Genomic DNA, 21728 nt, shown 5'->3' with positions numbered 1-21728 from the left:
CGCAGCATCTGCCTCAAAATCCTCCTAGTCCGTGCTTCCGGCCCCATGTGACGCCAGTGGGTGGCAGGGTTTGCCATCACCACGCTCACTGGCGCACGATCACTTCGGACAGGTGGGTGCTGCAAATCGTCCGAAGGGGCTACTCCCTCCCCTTCGAGACCACTCCTCCAGCCATGCCACCGCAGAACCACCGTGTGTCGGGGGACCACTTGACACTTCTGCAGGAGGAAGTTACGGCCCTCTTGGCCAAGGGGGCCATCGAGCGCGTTCCTGGGCCAGAAGTAGGGCGTGGTTGCTATTCCCACTACTTTCTGGTACCCAAGAAGGACAAGGGGGGCCTACGTCCTATCTTGGATCTAAGGAACGTCAACGGCTTCCTCCGGAAGGAGAAGTTCAAGATGTTGACGTTAGCTCAGGTCTTGGCTGCTCTAGACCCACAAGACTGGATGGTAGCGTTGGACTTGCAGGATGCCTATTTTCACATCCCCGTCCTGCCGGCCCACCGGCGTTACCTGCGGTTCACGGTAGGCCAGGAGCACTTTCAGTTTATCGTGCTTCCCTTCGGCCTTACCAGCGCCCCACGGGTGTTCACAAAGGTGATGGCGGTGGTCGCAGCCCATCTGCGCAGGTTGGGGGTTTCAGTCTTCCCCTACCTAGACGACTGGTTGTTGAAGGCGGGCTCGCCCCAGACAGTCGTCCACCACCTTCAGATGACGGCAGACCTCTTGCACGACTTGGGGTTCTCCATCAATGTGCCGAAATCACACCTGTGTCCCTCTCAAAAGCTCCTTTTCATCGGAGCGGTTCTGGACTCGGCGCAGTTTCGGGTTTATCCTCCGGAACGGCGGGTCCGGGATATTCAGGCTTTGATTCCCATCTTTCAGCCGCTATCCCGGGTTTCGGTCAGGTTGACGCTGCGGCTGCTGGGACTGATGGCTTCCTGCATCCTTCTGGTGCATCACGCCCGGTGGCGGATGCGGGCTCTGCAGTGGGACCTGAAGTTTCAGTGGGCCCAGCATCAGGGCAACTTGTCCGACCACGTCTTGATCTCGGAGGGCACTGCGAGACAACTGCAGTGGTGGCTTACGGACCGCGATTGGGTCAGAGGCAGATCCCTCTCCCTTCCCCAACCGGAGCACGTTGTCGTGACGGACGCGTCCCTCCAGGGCTGGGGTGGCCACTTGGGAGAGGCAGAGATCAGAGGCATCTGGTCTCCGGCGGAGTCCCGGCTCCACATCAACCTGTTGGAGCTGCGGGCGATTCGTCTAGCACTGAAGGCATTCCTCCCCTTTGTCAACGGGAGTGTGGTGCAGGTGTTCACCGACAACACCACCGCCATGTGGTACTGCAACAAACAGGGCGGAGTGGGGTCGTGGACCCTTTGCCAGGAGGCTCTGCGCCTCTGGCAATGGCTGGAACGTCAGGGCGTGACTCTGACGGTTCAACACCTGGCAGGTTCCCTGAACGCCAGGGCGGACGAACTCAGCCGTCGGTGCTCGATGGATCACGAATGGCGTCTGAACTCGGACGTGGCGCAAGGTCTCTTTCTGCGATGGGGAGAGCCTTGGTTAGATCTGTTCGCCACAGAAGAGAACGCGCAATGTCATCAGTTCTGCGCGTTGGAGTTTCCAAGACGGCACTCGCACGGCGACGCCTTACGGCGCGAGTGGAGTTGCGGTCTGTTATACGCCTTTCCGCCTATACCACTTCTGCCCAGAGTGCTGAAGATCAGGCGCGACCGGGCCCAAGTCATCCTTGTGGCCCCGGACTGGGCTCGAAGGTACTGGTATCCCGAGCTACTCAGCATGTCAGTCGGTCCCCCGATCCGCCTGCCCCTTCAGGAGGACCTTCTGTCGCAGCAGCAGGGGAAGGTTCTCCACCCGAACCTGTCCAGTCTCCACCTCCATGCTTCGAGATTGAGCGGCGGCAGTTGAGGCCATTTGACTTGCCTCCTGAAGTCTGTGATGTAATTCTGGCAGCCAGGCGTCCCTCCACTAAGTCGGTATACGCCTGTCTGTGGAACAGATTTGTGGCATGGTGCACAGCAAAGGCTGTGGATCCACTCTCTGCCCCTCTTTCCGAGGTTCTTCTGTTTCTTCTCTCTCTTGCCCAGCAGGGCTCTGCTCTGGGCACTATCAAGGGCTACCTTTCTGCCCTTTCAGCCTTTTTAAGGCTTCCTGATCAGCCTTCTTTGTTCAAATCCCCGATTGTAACTCGATTCTTGAAGGGCATCACTCACATGTTTCCACCTGTTCCGTTTGTGATGCCTCAGTGGGATTTGAACCTGGTTCTGACCTTTCTGATGTGTGCTCCCTTTGAGCCCCTTCATTCTTGCCCTGACTTTAAAGACGGCTTTCCTGGTTGCCATCACCTCTGCCAGGAGGGTGAGTGAGCTCCAGGCTCTTTCTGTCAAACCTCCTTTCTTGTCCATTCATCCTGACAAGGTGGTTCTGAGGACTAGACCTTCTTTCCTGCCCAAGGTTGTTTCGGCCTTTCACATCGGGCAGTCCATCACCCTCCCTTCCTTCTTCCCGCCTCCGCATCCTTCAAAGGATGAAGAGCGGCTCCATCGTCTGGACCCAAAACGTGCGCTTTCATTTTATATGGATCGCACACACCAGTTCCGGGTGGATGACCAACTGTTTGTTGGCTACGTGGGTGCGAAGAAGGGACGGGCGGTCCATAAACGGACCATCTCTCGATGGGTCGTTCTCTGCATCAAAGCGTGCTACTCTTTGGCTCGGAAGGAGCCTCCTGTTGGGCTGAGGGCCCATTCCACTCGGGCCACGGCGGCTACTACTGCCTTGGGCCGGGGAGTCCCTTTGCAGGACATTTGCCAGGCGGCTACGTGGGCCTCGCTGCACACTTTCGCGAGGCACTACTGCCTGGACAGTCAAGTCCGGAGGGATGGCTTCTTTGGCCGTTCTGTCCTCCAGGACTTTCTGGTGTAGGAATGTATTGGTTCGCAGACCCACCACCGGGGTTGGTATTGCTGGGGTATCTATTCTAAGGTAAGGAATCTAACACTAACGTGTTTCTTTCAGATGAACAAGTTACTTACCTTCGGTAACGATATATTTGTAAGAAACATTAGTTAGTGTTAGATTCCTTACCGAACCCACCCATCCTCCCCGTTCTGCGAACTGATACCTAGGGTTAAGGACATCCCTTTCAGGGCCCTAGTTTTACATGGCACCAGTGTTGGTTCTCTCATGGCTCTGCGTCTCCTGGCGCGGAAAAGCTGTGTACAAAGAACTGACGTCAGCGCGCGGAGGCGGCGTCTATATACTCCAGCGACGTCATCACGGCGCACGACTATGACGACGGACGCGGAGCCGCAGGGGACGCCTGCAGACGACGCCTACCGACGCGCAGGGGTACTGCTACGCAAAAGTTTCCGGATCCAGACTGACGCCTGGGGATATTCTAAGGTAAGGAATCTAACACTAACTAATGTTTCTTACAGATATATCGTTACCGAAGGTAAGTAACTTGTTCATTAGAGCCTCTCGACAGAGACCTAACTCGTCCGTTCCCAATGTTAAGCTGGCCCGAGAGAGGCCCCAGGGGTCTCCTAGTACCATTCTCGTGCCTGGCTTAAGTTGTCCTGTGTTAGCTGACTAACTATTACTGGACCTTTGTCTGCCTCGTCCCCAGATGTCTCTGGCTCCTCGTCCTCCCCTTCACCGTCTGCAGAGAGATGGATAAGGTCAGGGTCACCTGTGGTTCCCTCGAGGGGGGGGGCATTTCCACTTCTGGATGAGAAGGGTCGGTGTTACCCGCCCTCCTTGCATCATAAGTCTCCAAGAGACCAATCAGAAACAGAATGGTAGGGTTTGCACCCTGTTTTAACTTCCGAGATGGACAGATCTGTCGCATCTCTTGAAAGCTAAGTGCAGCATATCTGGAGGTGACCTGTGGAAGGTCGACTGACACAAGGGGAGACTCAGTTTCCTCCTTTGTCTGACATGCTGCTTCTAGTGTGGTGTAAGTGATGCACCTACCTACACTATATGTTTACCTACTGATCCCTTGCTAAGAGTTGTAGCCAAGGTGTGCTAAGCCTTGAGGAGCTACAACAGCTGGTTCAGTAGAACTCAGAGTATTCTAAGCTAAGTTATATGTACCTGGAGTACTTATGCGATCTTTCACAAGATATTATTAAGATACGCGTGGTAAAACAACAGCAAGCTCAAATCCCAACCGCTGCTCACCAATGTGAGAAGTTGGCCCGATATGCAGTGTTCCCTATTCTAGTGACCACTATGTATCGTTCCAAACGACCCTTATGGTGATTGGTTGTAAGTCAACCTTAGACCAGCTATCCTAGTAGCGTGGATACGAGCAGTCTTCGGGCTAAACTCTAGAGGGCGTGTTAAGCCAGCTGTTATACCATCACATACCCCTTGAACACCAAGTGAAAGGACACCACACAAGTGTTATGAAAATAAACAGTATATTTATTAGAATCACAACAGCCCTGTACTCTTTGAGGACAGGGTACTAAGCACAGAACAAAACTCTTAGGAAAATACTTCAAGTGCACAATCAATACAAGTGCCCGAGGGCACGGAAAGTTTAGTGGTCTCGGGCGGACCCGATAAGGCAAGTCGGAAGCGAGGGACTCAGGACCCTTAAGTAAGGAGGCTATGCGGGCACCGAAATGCTGGAGTTACCTAGCCACAAGGGCTGCGGCTGCACAAGTCTTACAGGCGTCGGGGGTCTTCGCTGACGAGCCAGGAGCCGGAAGGAAGGAGTTGCTGGCTGGCGACCAGTGAAGATTAGTTCGTAGAGATCCAAGCCTGGATCAGAGATCGTTGATACCTGAAAGCAGAGGGGACCAAGTTCGTACTACTAGCCAGTAGTCGGAGGGTACCAGGAAGGCACCGGATGGCCGTCACCTCGACTAGGTGAGTGGGCGACGCTAGGCTCTGCAGTCTCACGGACCAGGAGGCGTTGTTGGCGACCAGGATGGAGGTGCGAGCTGTCCCACGAAGGTTGATGCTGTCGGCGTCGCTGGGCCCAGGATTGGGGCAACAAGCCTTGGCAGATTTCAGGGCCACGTGGTGGGCCTAAAATGGCGTCTTGAGTGGACCAGGAGGGTCCGGGGTGCTCCTCTAGGAAAAGGGAGCAAGGGCCGGTCTGGAGCAACCAGACCAGCAGCGTTGGTTGTCGGATGTCGTCAAGGAGATCACAAGCCAGCGGCTAGTGATCGGACAACGTGCTGAGCGGCGAGCAGAAGGGCCCCACGCAGATCGTGGAGATGCTGGGAGGCTGCACTTCGGTGCTGGAGCTGCTCAGGATCGGGGCTTCTCGGACCCCAGAGCACTCACCAGAGGATTCCTTCGGTGGTCGTGCTGGATTAAGAAAGCGTGCAGGTTTTGATGATGGTCGGTCCCTCGAGGTCTCGTCGCACCCACAGATCTCAGCTGAGCTGACGATGTGGGTAGAGGTCAGAGGTGCCAGGGAAGCCGGTTCTCGTCGAGCTGGGCAGTCGGATTCCTGAGGAAGGACGTGCAGCAAACCGCAGAGTTCTTAGATGGTGCCTGCGGGTGCAGGGTGACTACTCCTTAGCCACAAGGGAGAAATCTTGAGAAGAGTCTTGAATGTCCTTTCGTAGAAAGTAGTTCTTGATTCAAAGATGATCTAATTTGGAAGGGTCCCCGCTCCGGCCTTTATCCTAAAGAAAAGGGTGGGTACATGACTAGGTCCTGCCCTAGGGGTGGGACCAGGAAGGGGGGTAGTTACACCCCTCTCCCCCTGCTGGACTTTCCCCAGGTCAGGGGCTGCGCGCCCCTGGAACTGGTTCTAGCCGGCAGATGCGTAGTGAGCACTGGGGTGCCACTCCGCAGTCACCTTCTTGCAAAGACCTACCTATCCAGAATACACAAACCCTGTCTGGGACGGTGCGAACACCGCCCCTGACAGGAAACCCTTTGTCCAAGCTCTCCTCGCTGGAAGGACTCCCAGCAGCAGGAGGTCAGACTCGTGTCTGTGGTGGCAGCGTCCATTTAGTGGTGCTGAGGCTTCAGTTAACTTTAACCGGGGGTCACAGTTACGTACATGTCGTGTCCCTCTAGAAGGGCGGAATGCTAACCTCGTCGCCAGAATTGGTGAGGGGGCAGCATCCCGATTCGTATGACACCTTACTCGACATGTCTTGATAACGCGATACCGAAGTTACCGATATGATACGCGTTATCACGGAACAGCCATTGGGTCTTGGTTCCGCAAGCTGCAACCGGGCTCGGCTCGTGCCAGAGCCCAATTCACACGGTACCATGCACTCTGCCTTCAGGATTGTCAAGGCCTGCCATAGGAGTGACTGATAGGAACTCGGGTGTCCATTTTAAGGTTAGGTATAGGGATACTATACCTACAGCAACGGGCGAGTACGCCACGTTGCCCCAGCTGTCGTGCAGCCAGTTGTCAGATTTAGATGGCCATCCAGGGGTGGCATAATACATGCTTCAGCCCCTGGTAGGCCCTGGGTACACCGATGCCCTGAGTTACAGGGTCTGACAGGGTGGCCCAGTTCCAATTGGGTAATGCACCTAGGGTACACACAGCAATTTAGCGAGAGAACAGCTAGGCTGTGGGTCTGATTGGCAGGCCCACAGCCCGAGAAAGTCGTAAACCAGTGAAACAAAAGCAAAAAGTCCGGGTGATCATAGGATTGCAGACCCTACTCTCCTACAGCATTCCTCCCCTCTGTCCGGGGAAGTGTCGTGCAGGTGTTCACGGACAACACCACCGCCATGTGGTACTCCAAAAAACTGGGTGGGGTCGTGGACCCGTTGTCAGGAGGCTGTGCGACTCTGGCAATGGGTGGAACACCCGGGCATCACCCTGGTGGTTCCAACACCTGGCAGGTTCCCTGAACGCCAGGACGGCCAACTCAGCCGCAGGTGCATGATGGATCACGAATGGTGTCTGAATTCTGAAGTGGCGCAAGGTCTCTTTCAGCAGTGGGGAGAGCCTTGGTTAGATCTATTCGCCACTGAAAAGAACGCGCAATGTCATCAGTTCTGCGCATTGGAATTATCAAGGCGGCACTCGCTCGGAGACGCATTTTCGTCGCGACTGGAGCTGCGGTCTGTTGTAAGCCTTTCTGCCTATACCACTACTGCCCAGAGTGCTGAAGATCAGGCGCGACCGGGCCCAAGTCATCCTTGTGGCTCCGGACTGGGCACGAAGATACTGGTATCACAAGCTACTCGGCATGTCAGTCGATCCCCCGATTCGTCTGCCTCTTCGGGAGGACCTTTTGTCGCAGCAGCAGGGGACGGTCCTCCACCCGAACCTGTCCAGTCTCCACTTACATGCGTGGAGATTGAGCGGCGACAGTTGAGGCCATTTTACTTGCCTCCTGAAGTCTGTAATGTGATTCTGGCAGCCAGGCATCCCTCCACAAAATCGGTATACGGCTGCAGGTGGAACAAATTTGTGGCATGGGGCACAGCAAAGGCTGTGGATCCCCTTTCTGCCCCTCTTTCAGAGGTTTTTCTTTTTAGGTCTCGCGCCTGCTGTCGCAAAGCGAGTCTATTGCAATTGTTTGTCCTTTCAGCTTTCAAGGACTACCAAGAGCAGACAATAGATTGAACACACGCTCCGATTCCTGCAGGCTGTTCACAACACATGCACACGCAGGCAGGCACACACAGACGCCCCCCCCCCCAAATCACTGGGCTCTTTCATCGTATTCCGTGTCCCTGTCTCTCTCGTCCTTCTCGAGCTCCCTCCGCAGTGCTGGTCTTCACCCGGGCCCCCTCCTGGGACCCGGGACTTCAGATGCCGCACTCCGCTTTGGCGCCGGGCTCGGAGCGCCCATGCGCGGGCAGCCCCTGCCCTCTCACTCTCAGCCCGGGCTGCTTTCTGTTTCTGTTCTGTGTTGGGAACCGCAGGGGTTGTTTTCGTGCTTCCAACGCCTCACTGTACAACTTGATTCCGGTAATCCGCTTGTTACTTTATACAAACTCGCCGCTCCAGCCTGAAAGTTTCATTTAATTAAAATTGTCAGTGTGAGTGTGGAATAGGGTTTCGTTGTTTTTTATTTATTCATAGGAATGTCTTTTGTTGCTTGACTCTACGTGCCCTGCTTCTCTGCCACCCCCCGCCACGCAATGCAGAGAGCTTTTTTTTTTTTAACAATCTTGATCACTTTTCACTTTAGCGATCTCGTTCACTTTCGGCATTGTCAACATTTTCATGACATTCATATCTCGTTTCATCATCTGTTCCCTCCAGTTGGACCACCACTTCCCCCTCCCGCCCCAATGATTGTTTCTTAAAGGCTGTACTCGCATTCCCTTCAAGGTGAGACACCTAGTAGACACCAGGCTGGTGTTTTCTAAACCCAGATGATGAAGTGCCGCCAATGGGTGGGCTGATGGGTTCACGTCTGTTCTCCTCTCTCACTTTTACAGTCTATACCTCTATGCTTTAAGTACACGTTAGACATTCAAGGCCACTACTGACCTTAGCACCCCTTATGTGTTTTCCATTAGTCCAATTGGGGTAGGGTGTTGTCGGGTCTTTAATCTCGTACCCCCCTCAGACCCCTCCCACTTCTTGTTTTTTCCTTCCTGTTCCTTAAAGGCACCTTCTCAACGTTAATAGCTGCTCTGCTCAACCTCATTAACTGATAAAAATGTTTGGAGAAAGTGCCTGGTGGCCATGGCTTGTCCTTTGCTGGCTTTGTGACTGCAGTGTGGCTAAGCGCTTCAGAGCTTCCCTTCTCCCACGTTTTCTCAGAAATACGTGTTTATAGAGAGCAGTGTGTTTGATTATGGCCAATAAACCACTACTGGCAGCTTAGATTTGCCTCATGTTTTTTTTTATGTCCCTTTTGACACTTACATTTTGCAGAAGAATTGCATGTCGATCTCCGAGTACACAGAGCCAAGCCCCGGCTGATCTGATAAGAGGCACGGTTTACTGTTTTCTCAGTGGGTGAATGCATCACTTGTTTTTATGGGGACTTGAAGGGAAGCTTGGTTGACTTAAAATTTTCATTTGAGCCAATGGTTTAGTTTTGCAACAACTCCTCCGCTGTACCAACAGCTTTGCTTTCGATTTCGCTACGGCATTTGTCAAATTGCAGTAGTAGTGCTCCGTGACTCCTCTTAAAACACTTCGCGTTTTTTTTTTTTTGCTTTCAGTTTCCGCTATCTCATTTCTTAGTCTGCATTTTTAGTTGTTTTTGCTCCGCTAAAGCAACTGCTTTGCTTTGGCCATGTTTTACATTCAATTTTCGCTATCGCATTTATCAGCCCACATTATTAGTGTTTTTTGTTCCAAAGTAGCAACTGCTTTGCTTTTGGTGTGTTTTTGATTCGGTTTTCCCTACCCCATTTCTAAACCCGCATTATTAGTGTCCTATTGCTAATGTCTCAAATGTTTCTGCTGGCAAAAATAGTGTTCCAATTACACTTTTTTGGGGTAATCTACTCTTTTACTGCTAATCGCATAATGTTTATAAATGTAAAATAGTTTTTGCGTACAGCTATCATGTGATTCCTCTGCACACAGTTTTTTTTTAAATCTAAGTTTGTGTCTGTCCTAACATCCGTTTTCTTGTAGCCACAGATTAAAAATTAACAGCCCTTATTTTCATTCTGTGCTTCTCTTTTACAATACAAACGCATCATTGCACCCTTGCTGCTTGTTAAACTTCTTTGGCTGCGTCAGATTCTTGCTCCAGGCAAGAATCTGACGCAGCCAAAGAATCGGGCGGTCCTATAAATCAGTCACTAGATCGAAGCACACACCTTCAAAAATCTGGCACATTGAAGGCACAGGGACTGACCACGGGCAAGATTAACCCATAAAACAAAACTGTGATGGGCATCCCGGCCAGAGTGAACCAGTTAAAAATAAAAAAAACGAGAAGCTGGTATTGAGCAGACCACACCTAAACAGATGGTGCCTACCAGTTGGCTGTTGTCTGTCCGCTAGCTGCACGTTTAACTAATTCACCTACCACCATTTGCAGGACAGACAAAATATATTAGTATTTATATGGGAAATAAGTCCATCAGCACCAGGCAAACCCAGCCTCAGTCCTGAGCCCAGGCCCAGCCCCCTGCCTCAGGCAGGCCCAGCACCCAGCCACGCCAGCCCCCGCCCCCAGCCTCGTCCCAGTGATTTAGTCCTTACGCCCAAAGGATGAAACCATTCTTTTTATTTTATAAGGTGGGTTGTGCGTCCGCAAGATCAGTTTGGTGAAACGGAGACTGGCTGTAACGAGAGAAGCTAGAATAGTGTGGGTAGTGGACGTCGTGTATGTTTACTTACCTGGAAAAACTATAGCAACCTATGTCTTTTGTTAGTATGTCATAGTTAGTAAGTATTTATATTTAGGAACTGCAGGGAAAATGTACGTATAAGTGTTAGACACAGCCTTTTCCACATTAGTGTTTTTGTCCCTTGGCCATTGTAAAAACCTTTATTTCTTTGCTAGTCAGCTATTGAACAGTGGCCCCTCCCCCCCATTTATCTCTAAACATACCAATTTCAAATAAAAAAAAATGAATGCAAAGCATTGTCATTTACAATGCCAGTAACTCAAACTTTAATGCTGCGAGACCTATTGCATTGTAAATGGTTGTTCTTCTCTCTCTTGCCCAGCAGGACTCTGCTCTGGGCACTATCAAAGGCTACCTCTCTGCCATTTCCGCCTTCTTAAGGCTCCCTGATCAGCCCTCTTTGTTCAAGTCCCCAGTTGTGAATAGGTTTTTGAAGAGCATCACTCATATGTTCCCTACTGTTCCTTTCGTGATGCTTCAGTGGTACTTGAACCTTGTTCTGACATATCTGATGTGCGCTCCCTTCGAGCCACTTCATAACTGTCCTCTTCTTCTCCTCACTCTTAAGACTGCATTCCTGGTTGCCATCACCTCTGCCAGGAGAGTGAGTGAGCTCCAGGCTCTTTATTCTCAACCTCCTTTCCTTTCTGTCCCTCCGGACAAAGTTGTGTTGCGGACGCGACCCTCTTTCCTCCCCAAGGTAGTCACAGCCTTCCACATCTGGCAGTCCATCACCTTGCCCACCTTCTTTCCGCCTCCGCATCCCTCGAAGAGGAAGAGAGGCTCCACCGTCTGAACCCAAAACGTGAGCTGTCATATCTGGATCGCACACGCCAGTTCCGGGTGGATGACCAACTCTTTGTTGGTTACGTAGGCGCTAAGAAGGGATGGGTGTTGCCTGAGCGGACCATCTTTCGATGGGTCATTTTGTGCATCAAGCTTCTGTTACTCCTTGACTAAAAAGGAGCCTCCTGTGGGGCTATGTGCCCATTCCACTCTGGCCCCGCAGCTACTACTGCCCTGGGTCAAGGAGTCCCCTTGCAGGACATCGGTCAGGCAGCTTTGTGTGCCTCGCTGCACACGTTCGCAAGACACTACTGCCTGGACAGCCTATTCCGTAGAGATGGCTTTTTCGGCTGTTCTGTTCTCCAGGACTTTCTGTTGTGATCATTAGTTCGCAGACCCACCACCGGGGTTGTTATTGCTAGTGTATCTATTCTATGGTAAGGAATCTAATACTAACCTGTTTCTTTCAGAGGCACAAGTTACTTACCTTCGGTAACAATAGATCTGTAAAACAGTAGTTAGTATTAGATTCCTTACCGCCCCACCCATCCTCCCCGTTCTGGGAACCGATATCTAGGGTTAAGGTCATCCCCTTTCAGGGCCCTAGTTTTCATGGCACCAGTGTTGGTTTTTATCATGGCTCTGCGTTTCTGGCGTTGAAAAGCTGTGTATAAGAACTGACGCGCGCGCGGGCGGCGTCTTAAGTACTCCGACGTCATCCCGGCGCCAACGACGCAGACGACTGACGTAGAGCCGCAGACGCCTACTGATGCGCAGGGGTACTGCTACACAAATTTTCCGGATCCAGTCTGACGCCTTGGGATATTCTAAGGTAAGGAATCTAATACGAACTACTGTTTCTTACAGATATATCATTACCGAAGGTAAGTAACTTGTGTTTTACTGCAAAAATGAGTTCTGGATGGACGACCAACTCCTTGTGGGGTACGTGGGAGCAAAGAAGGGAAGGGAAGTACTGGGTCATTCGCTGCATCAAGATCTGTTATGCCGTGGTAAAGAAGCAGCCACCTGAGGGATTAAGTGCAATCTGCAGTTGATGTCTCTATCAGATTAACAAGTTCCTTACGTTCGGTAACACATTATCTGGTAGAGACTCTCCCTAACTGAAGATTCCTTACAGTCCCACCCATACCTCTGCTTTGCGGACCGATATTGTAGGATTGGGGTAGTTTCCCCCTTTCAGGGCCCTATTTTTGCACACGACTTTCAGTTACTTCGTGGGTCTGCGCTTCTGGCGTGGAAAAAAATGAAACTACTTACGTTAGCGCACCTGGGTGGCGCCTTTATAGGCACCACGTTGTCTTAACCGACACGAACAACGCAGATTTAACATGGAGGTGAATGGAGCCACCCGATGACGTACGCAAGGGGTATTACTCAGCAAAAGCTTCCAGATCCAGCCTAATGCCTGAGAAATTCAGAGGTAAGGAATCTGTAGCTAGATGGTCTATACCAGATAATGGGTTACTGAAGGTAAGTAATTTGTTCTTCCGATGAACAAGTTACTTACCTTCGGTAATGATGTATCTGGTAGAAACATATGTTGTAGATTCCTTACTGCCCCGCTCTGCGAACTGATTTCTAGTGATAGGGACTCCCCTAAAGGGCCCTAGATTTTATGCACTAGTGGTCAGTGTCTTTTAATGGCTCTGCGCTTCTGGAATGGATGGTCATGTTAAGAACTGACATCAGCACGCAGGGCAGCGTCTATGTGGGTCCTGCAATATCATTCCGGCTCCCACAATGCGGACTATGGACGTGGAGCAGACCAACCTGACGACGCGCAAGGGTACTGCTAAAGAATAATCTCCGTATCCAGAGTAACACTTGGAAGAAATTCTAAGGTCAGGAATCTACAACTAATGTCTCTACCAGATACATTGTTACCAAAGGTGAGTAACTTGTTCTTCATGTATGTCTGTGTTCCTTCTCCCTATGAGTGTACCTGTGTAAGCAGGTCTGTGTCTACCTATATGTGCCAACGGCCATCTGTTTGCTCTGAGTAGTGCATGTCTCTGTATGCATGTGCTCATCAGTGTGTTTATTTGATGTATAGCTGGTGGCACAGCACTCAGGATAATATGCATAGCTAAACACAAGGTACCAAAGGTGAGACCTAGTGGCTATTTAATGATTGTATAATGTTCTCTTTAGCACAGCAAATACAGAATCTTAGATTTGAAAGCTTAGTAGGTTCATGTCCATAGAAAGTTTTAGAATTCAGAAGTAGGTGGAATGATGCAGAGCACAAAGAAGGTAGCTTGGAGAATATGGTATCAATGCCTGGAGATTAGGTAACCTCTCAGACGTGAAAGAGGTCTCTGAACCAGCGTTGCTTCTCGCCTTCTGCGAGGAGTTCTTATTTTGGAGTGCTTTAACTTGATTAGTATTAATGAGTGATAATATTGGTGGGAAGACTTGGCGAAATAACCTTAACTGGCTGATTAAAGGGAGGCCCAACTGCTGTCATTAACACCACCTTCATGGAGCTTTCACTTAATTTCTGTCCATCACTGCTCTGTTGCCCTTTATGAGAGAAGAGTTGTAATTTTCAAAACTTGTTCTAATGTCTGCAGAGAAATGGCTAAGATGAGAAAGCTTTTGCATGTTCGTCATGAAAAGTGTAACCAAAAGTTCTGTCTGCCCACAGCTTCAGATGATGAGTTTGAGAATCTTCGGATCAAGGGTCCGAATGCTGTGCAGCTAGTGAAAACCACGCCTGTGAAGCAGTCTCCACTTCCAGTCATCCCTGAAACCATCAAGGAAGTTATCTATGATATGCTAAATGCACTGGCAGCATACCATGCTCCGGAGGAAGGTATGTGACTTACTAAGTCTGTTCATCAGTGTTTGCGAGATAATTTTCTTAAACTACAATTTTCTTATTGCATGTTACGAATAAGGTTTTCGGGTAGTTTTTAATCCTAGTCATTTATCCTGTGATCTTGCCCTGGAGGTTTGCAAGGGAAGCTTAACATCGAAAAAAGGCAAGCCACAATATCCTAAGGTTCCTTTAGAGTGCAGTAGTATTTTGTTTTTTAGCATTAGGTGGTAGCTGAAGAATAATCTGCTGTACAGGTAGCTTGTAACATTCTTATTTACAACTTTTCTGCTTTCACCATTTTGTTTTAAAGTTCATCCTAATGACAGCGGTATATAAAGGTCAAGAATGATATATTTAAAAAGTGGTTTATTTGACTACTAATACTTTAATTTTCTGTCCAGTTGACAAGTCTGAGCCCAAGCCTGTTGTGACAAGTCAGGAAGTGAGCCAGATTCTGCAAGACATGGGGGATGATGTCTACCAGCAGTACCGCTCCTTGACACGCCAGGGAAGTGACTTCGACACCCAGGCTGGTTTCACCATCAATGTAAGCCATGCAGGTGCCTGATGTCCTATGCTGACTTGCCAAAAGCAGGGCAGAATACTGAAAATGTTGATCCCTAAACGCGGTTTGTTCTTTCTTAAGCATAATTGTTTCTGGTTATGTTGAGTGGTTGTACTCCACCTTGTCACCACTGTGACTGTTGTCTGTAGTGGTACCTTTTCACCTGTTTATTCATTTTTTACTTTGTCCACTCATGTTGACATTGCTGCATTTTCTAGCGTGTTCATTCATGTTGTCTTCTTTCTTTTTTTGTCATGCAGGCTCAAGTCTTCACAGCAGACAGCACCGCAGCTGACACTCCTCCATCCGGAACACCCCAAGGAGAAGGTAAATCTCAAACCTGCTTATTCAATCTTATTTTTATGGCATACATTTTTTGGCAAGAGTGTTCCAGAAATTTTTGTTTTATTCCCCATTGCCATTTGCCCCGTCTCTGAGCCATGCCAAGTCTGTTTTTGAAAGATATTTTTTAATAATTCTGAATGGTTGAGCACCTGTGGGTTGCAGCTAAAGATAGTTTTTAATACTTTGTCTATTCCTTCCTTTTCTGATGTATATTTCTTTCCACAGGTTTTGAATGTTTCCCCATGTGCGGGACAAGATTTCGCGTTTTCACCCAATAGCTTAATTAGTGCCACTTAGATACTCCAGTTGCAGCTTCATTCACCTCGGATAATAACATAAGACTAGATAGTATAAAAAGTGGCCCTGCCATCATTTAGTCTTTCAGTGCTTAATTGATGTAGCTCAGGAACTTCTCACTCTTTATTGAAAAAATTATTCTGTGACTAAGTTAATTAATCTTACCCCACTTCATGAAAAGACCCTTTTCTAGTTGCACGAACAACCGTTTCCATGCTTCCAAACAGACCCTGCAGTGTTACGTAAACAAACGAGTGCCTCAATCTTTTTTTCTTTCTTCACAGTAGAGAAATATTAATCACTGTTTATCGCTTCATCAGGGCCATCTAGTGTATTACTACAAAATAAACAAAAAAATACAGTTACTGTGATTCAAAGTTCTCATTAAGACTTCAATAAAAGCGCCTATTGTATTTGCCATTTAGTAGTTTGAAATATGTCAGCCGGGCAATTTGGTATTTCTGATGGATACATTTGGCTGTGGATTCCTCACCTTATGAATAGCCCCTGGGCCAGCGTTCTGCGAAAACTTCTTTCCCTAGCACTCCACGCCAACTAGGTCATCACAATACCATGGCTCCACACGCAGTTTCGCAGGACGTCACTGGAGCCATAAGAGGACCATGTCGGTTCGATATCCGTTTTTTTTTTTTTTTTTTTCGCGCTGTTGACGCTAATGGTTTTTTCTTTGGCTCTCCATTTTTTCAGCTGGATACTTTGTAGTTTTGATCGTATCTCTCTCTGTTTTGGCATGTCTGCCCCGAGGAAGTCTGGCTTTAAGCCCTGTAAGAAATGCGGGGGTCATATGTCGATCACTGACCCTCATGAGGACTGTCTTTGATGATCTTCTGACCACAAAGTCGAGGGCTGTTCTTCTTGCAGGAAGATGAATTCGAAGGAACGGGAGGCCAAGCTGTATATGGCAAGGAAAGAAAAAAGAGGTTGTAAAAGGTCCAAGTCCTCGACTTCGTACGACTCCAAGAGGAAGCATATGCAAAAGAAGAGGAGGCATGCATCTCGGCGCCAGTCGTCGAAGGCTGTGGCTTCGAGGCCGCCTTCTCCAGTCCATTTCCTTCAATGTCTCTGCTGGTGACTCCGGTTCATTCTCCTTCATATATGGGGACTCCGGAGCAGTCTCCGACGCCGAGATTTTCACCGACACATATGGGTGTCTCGAATCCGGCTAATGATGAGGTTCCTTCGGCGCCTGTGGCTCCGGCGGCTCTGATTCCAGAGGTACCTCGTTTGGATCTCGAACCAGCACAGGACCCATAATCTCCAGGGCCCGGTTCGGATCCATTGCATTTTTTAAATGCGATGTAAGGCGTGTTTGCCAGGGCCTCGTACCCTTCTGTAGCGCCTTTGGGTTCCATGGGTCCTATGACTTTTAGTTTGGGTGTGCCTCACCAGTATCCTCAGGCCCCATTTATGTCAACAGCGCCGTCCTGGCAGTTTCCGGCTCCAAGGATGTTGACGCTGTATGGGCAGTCCCCAGCTCCATCCTGTGAACCTTATCTTAATCGTTCAGCACCTGTTACTGCAGCGGACTCTCCTTCGTCGCTGCTTCCGGAGCCATCGACGCTGTGTGTGGCGCCGCCGACTCACAACGAAGAAGCGCTCGAGGAGAAGGGCGCAGAGGTTGTTGAAGGAGCAGTACCAGGCTGAAGAGATAGAGGAAGGAGAAGTTTGTGATACGGAAGATTTGTTTGACTGATTGTGTGAGGCAAGTGGACTTGATACTTCCCCGGAGTGGAATTTTGCTTCTCAGAAGGCTTCTCCTTCCAAAGAAGTTGCACTGTATCATATTGTGATAAGGAAGCTGCTAAACTTTTGGATTTGCAGCTTCCTATGGCTGAGGATAAGCCTAATTCACTCACGGAGGAGCTTCATTCTCCTTCCTCTGTGATTGAACAACTTTTGCCTTACAACGAAGCATTGACCGAGCCAATCCTTGATGTGTGGCGCAATCCACTTTCTCCTCCTGCAGTTTTGAGGTCTGTGTCCAGAAGATGTAGACCTGCTCCATGGGATCTGATATTCCTTTGATCTCAACCTTCTCCTGAGAGTTTAGTGGTGCAGGCTTCATGTTCCAAGCAGTCCACGGGTGCTTTTCCGCAGGCTCCTGCTGACAGGGATTCCAAGAAGTTGGAGCAGTCTGCAAAGAAGGTCTTCATCGACTAGCATGGCTCTGAAGTCTACCAATGCCACTTGTCTGTTGGGTACATATATTCATGCCCTTATGGACTCTGCCAAACAACTTCTTCCTAAGTTGGATAGGGGAAATCTGAGTAAGGTGCTGGTAGACTCACAGGCTGCAGCTCGCCAGGTCTAGTCTGACCTGGACACGGCGGATTCTGTTGCCAGGGTGATGGATTCATCTATTGCAACAAGAAGACATGCGTTGAGGTATTATGGATTCTCTCCCGCTGCACAGGCTGCCCTTCTTGATCTACCTTTTGATGGGTCTAGACTGTTTGGAGAGAAAGCGGACTCTGCTCTGCAAAGATTTAAGGACAGTAAGGTCACAGCGAAGTCTTTGGTCCTGCAGTTTCAGGCGAAAGGTTATGGCTATAGACAATACTGTGGCTTCGGGAAGTGTTCCTTTCGTGGTTATAGACAGCCGCAGCAACAGCAGCAAAACCCCTTGTACAAATCCTATCGCGGTAAAGGCAGAGGTCATCTTCGTGGAACCAGACGTCCACATTCTTCCTCCTCCATCTCTACCTCCCAAACCCCTTCTGGTAATGCAGGAAAGCAGCCCTAGATCCGCCATCCTGGATCATGTAGGTTACTTGGGAGGCCGGTTTACCCATTTTATACAGGATTGGAAATTGATCACTTCGGACATTTGGGTTTTAGATCTGGTAGAAAATGGTTATGCCCTTCCCTTCAGGGAATTCCCTCCTCCTTATCCTCCTTGCCAAGGGTTTTGCACAGAGGATCATTTACTTCTCCTTCAGAAGGAGGTACTTGCTCTGTTACAAAAGGGTGCAATAGAGGTGGTTCCGGAGCAGGAAAGGGGTCAGGGATGCTACTCCTGCTGTTTCCTGATTACCAAGAAGGATGGCAGGTTTCGTCATAACCTGGAACTCAGAATCTTGCATCTGTTTCTCAAGCAGGAGAGATTCAAGAGGCTCACCCTAACGCAGGGTCTTTAGGCGCTGCAACAAGAAGGCTGGGTGGTGTCCATCGACTTACAGGATGTGTATTTTCACATACCAATCCTGAATTCGCACAGGAAGTATCTCCTGTTTACAGTTTGTTCGCAACACTACCAGTTTGCGGTCCTTCTGTTTCGTCTTACTACCGCACCTCGAGTCTACACCAAGGTCATGGCAGTGGTTGCTGCCCATCTCAGGAGGTTAGGGATCCCGGTTTTCCCCTACCTGGACGACTGGCTTCTGAAGGCACTCTCCAGAGATGGTGTGTCATCATCTGCAGGTAACAACCCAGCTGTTGTACAAATTGGGTTTTTCGATAAATCTACACAAGTCTCACCTGGTGCACTCACAGCGCAACCTGTTCATAGGGGCAGTACTGGATACCACTGTATCGAGCTTTCCTGCCTTCGCAAAGGATTCTCGACATTCAGGAAATGATTCCTGTGTTTCACGATGGAGCATATGTTCAAGTCCTGAAGGTTCTAGGTCTGCTCGGTCTGTTAGCTTCCTGCATTCTGTTGGTCAACCATGCACGCTGGCACATGACTGCGCTCCAGTGGTGTCTCCGCAGGCAGTGATATCCAAACAGATCGCAGGCAGTCAGTGAAGATCTCCGAAGAAGCTGCAGCGGATCTGTCTTGGTGGAGCGTGGAGGGCAATCTGTCTCGGAAATCCCTTTCATCTTTTTCCATCGGTGGCCACAGTGATAACGGATGCCTCTACTATACGGCGGGTTGCTCATCTAGGGGATCTGGAGATCAAGGGTCTCTGGTCTCCAAAGAAAAGATTGCTTTATATCAATCTTCTGGAAATGCGGGCGATGCGTTTGATGCTAAAGGCCATTCTCCCTTCCCTCCGCAGTCAGTTGGTTCAAGTCCTGACGGACAACACTACCGCGATGTGGTACGTCAACAAGCAGGGTCGTACCGTCTCTGCAGGGAGGCGTTGCGGCTCTGGTCCTGGGCTCAGGATCATCGGATTTGCTTGATGGCAAATCATTTGGCTGGGGTGCTGTGCGTGGGGACAGTCTGTCGACAGTTCTCTGCTGACCACGAGTGGAGTCTTCATCTGGTATTAGTGCGACCCCTCTTCCGGATGTGGGGAACTCCTCAGGTGGACTTGTTGGCCACTCTGGAATGCGCACTGCCCGTCATTCTGCAGTCTCCAGTTGCCGAGGCAGAGAGCATTGGGGGACGCGTTTCAGTTGAGTTGGAGCTCACAACTCCTTTATGCGTTTCCTCCCATACCCTTGATTCCTCGGGTTCTGAGGAAGATTTGCCAAGACCGGGCCCAAGTCATATTGATCGCCCCGGATTGGCCAAGAAGGGTGTGCTACACAGACCACCTCCACCTTTCGTCGCACCCTTCGCTCAGTCATTCTCCCTCTCTGGGTAGAACTCCTCTCGCAGTCTGAGGAGCAGGTTCTCCCCCCAACCTCCAGTGCCTGCACCGTCCTGCCTGGAGTTTGAATGGGGCAACCTGAACACTCTCTCTCTCCCACCTGATGTGGTGGATGTTATATTATCGGCCAGGCAACACTCCACCAAGTCTATCTATTCCTACTGGTGGTCTTAATTTGTTAAATGGTATGTAGAGAAGTCTGTTGACCCTTTAAAAGCTCATCTTTCTGATCTTTGTTTTTCGTTGAATTTGGCCCACAAGGGTTGTGCTGTGGCTACTGTAAAATGAATCTGTTACTGTAGCAAATGTACTTGTTTTTCATTCAGAGTTTAAAATGTCCCATATTCTGTTATAGCCATATGTGATATTCGTACATTTTTAAACATTCTTACTACAGCATTTAAGGTCTCTGAAATTAGTTGCATCTCTTGTACTACGTTTGCAGCTTCTACTCCAGAAGACACCAGAGAAGGGAAAAAAGAGAAAGAAGGCGACCGTTCCACAGAGGAGGGTAAGCAGAAGGCTAAGGGCAGCAAACCACTGCTGCCCACCTCTACAATCCTCAGGCTGCTGGCAGAGCTGGTGAGATCCTACGTGGGCATCGCCACCTTAATAGCAAACTACAGCTACACTGCGGGCCAGTCGGAACTCATTAAAGAGGTACAGTGTGAGTTTGAGGGCAACAGAAGTGTCATTATTTTAGCAAGGTAACCTCTTAAACGGTGAGGTTGACATTTGGACTGTGAACCTTTTCTAGTTTCATATGCTGTGTGTAGGAAGCTGGTTTTCCATGTAGTGTACCAGGTATACTACGCAGACAGTCCTGGCAACCCTTATTAGCTTGCTGGGGCTCGCTTTAACAATCCCAAAGTGCTCTATTTGTGTTAGTGTGGTTGAGCAGTTTAGGCTCATCAGCAGGGAGAGGTGGGTATTTGTTGTACACACAGAGTCCATAAATGGATCGCACACTTGAAAAGTAATCTGAGACCAATTTAGAAAAATAACCATATCTCCGGGATCAGGTAGGTACTTTAAGTTCATCTTTTTTACACAGTAAAACAGTTGAATAACAAAGCGGTCCGATTTGAGGCATAAGCCTCAAACGTGTTACATTTGCCAGTACTAGATTATTATGACGTGCATCCAGATGGCACCTTAGAGGTATCTTCTGAGAAACCTACCAGTATTTAGTGTGCTGGCTGACTGGTATCATCCAGCCTGCCACCACAGACTAGTTTCTGATCCCATGCAGGTGAGAGCCTGCGCTCTCTGTGGTCGAAACCATGCCTGCTCCGGGGAAGGCCTTAACACATCCTCCAGGTCGTTCTTTCCCGCAACCTGACCTGTTGGCAGACACCCGTATGCTGCTGTTTATCCTTAGCGCTCACGGATTTGCATGCGCATAGAAAGGATTATATGCATTTGAATCGAAGCCGTACTCGACAGCAAGCCGGCTCTAAAGCAACTATCTTTTACCCTGAATGTCCGACGAGCGAGGCGTGTACGCTGGTACCGCGTCCAATTCACCCCTATAAAGGAGCCATCACGCTACCAACGGCCCAATATTAACGCCCTCGGCCTTCCATTCTTCTCGTCACTTTACTCGTCACAAGAAAGGAGGGTACTATCAACAAGCAACGTTTACTTAACCTTTTAGGATTTTAATACTACATTTCTAAAGTTATATGGTGCTGTTCAACCAGTTGACTGGAACCCACACTTTGAATATACAAAGTCCATTTTCAGGGTTTTGTGATCCCGTGTTTTATATCATAGCCTAAATAGAAGAGAATTGTAGCACCGCCTACGTATGCTGCCCACTTATACGAGTATTAGAAATTTTTTGATGGTTAAAGTCCTGATGAAGACATATTGTACTTGTCGAAACGCGTCGACCGGATGCCATCTAACCTCTTTTTAATTTCTTTTTAATCTGTTTTGTGAATACATATGTATCATTATTTTTATTAATTGTGACCAATGCACTTACCTTTTATCCCTTTTTATCAAATTAAAAAATA

At 49.3% G+C, this 21728-nt stretch overlaps 1 protein-coding gene across 2 annotated transcripts in view; it reads left to right on the top strand.

Annotated features, from left to right (window-relative positions):
* HUWE1 (HECT, UBA and WWE domain containing E3 ubiquitin protein ligase 1) overlaps positions 1 to 21728 on the top strand; it is a 1800886-nt gene that overhangs the window by 867708 nt on the left and 911450 nt on the right. For both annotated transcript variants that reach the window (XM_086940169.1, XM_086940170.1), the window contains 4 exons: positions 13765 to 13932; positions 14340 to 14485; positions 14764 to 14830; positions 20153 to 20367. In XM_086940169.1, coding sequence (XP_086796295.1) covers positions 13765 to 13932; positions 14340 to 14485; positions 14764 to 14830; positions 20153 to 20367 — 596 coding nt within the window. The remainder of the gene's footprint in view (positions 1 to 13764; positions 13933 to 14339; positions 14486 to 14763; positions 14831 to 20152; positions 20368 to 21728) is intronic.

This window comes from Lissotriton vulgaris, chromosome 10 (genome assembly GCF_964263255.1).
Source record: "Lissotriton vulgaris chromosome 10, aLisVul1.2, whole genome shotgun sequence".
Lineage (NCBI taxonomy): Eukaryota > Metazoa > Chordata > Amphibia > Caudata > Salamandridae > Lissotriton > Lissotriton vulgaris.
This window is presented reverse-complemented; position numbering and strand designations above follow the sequence as displayed.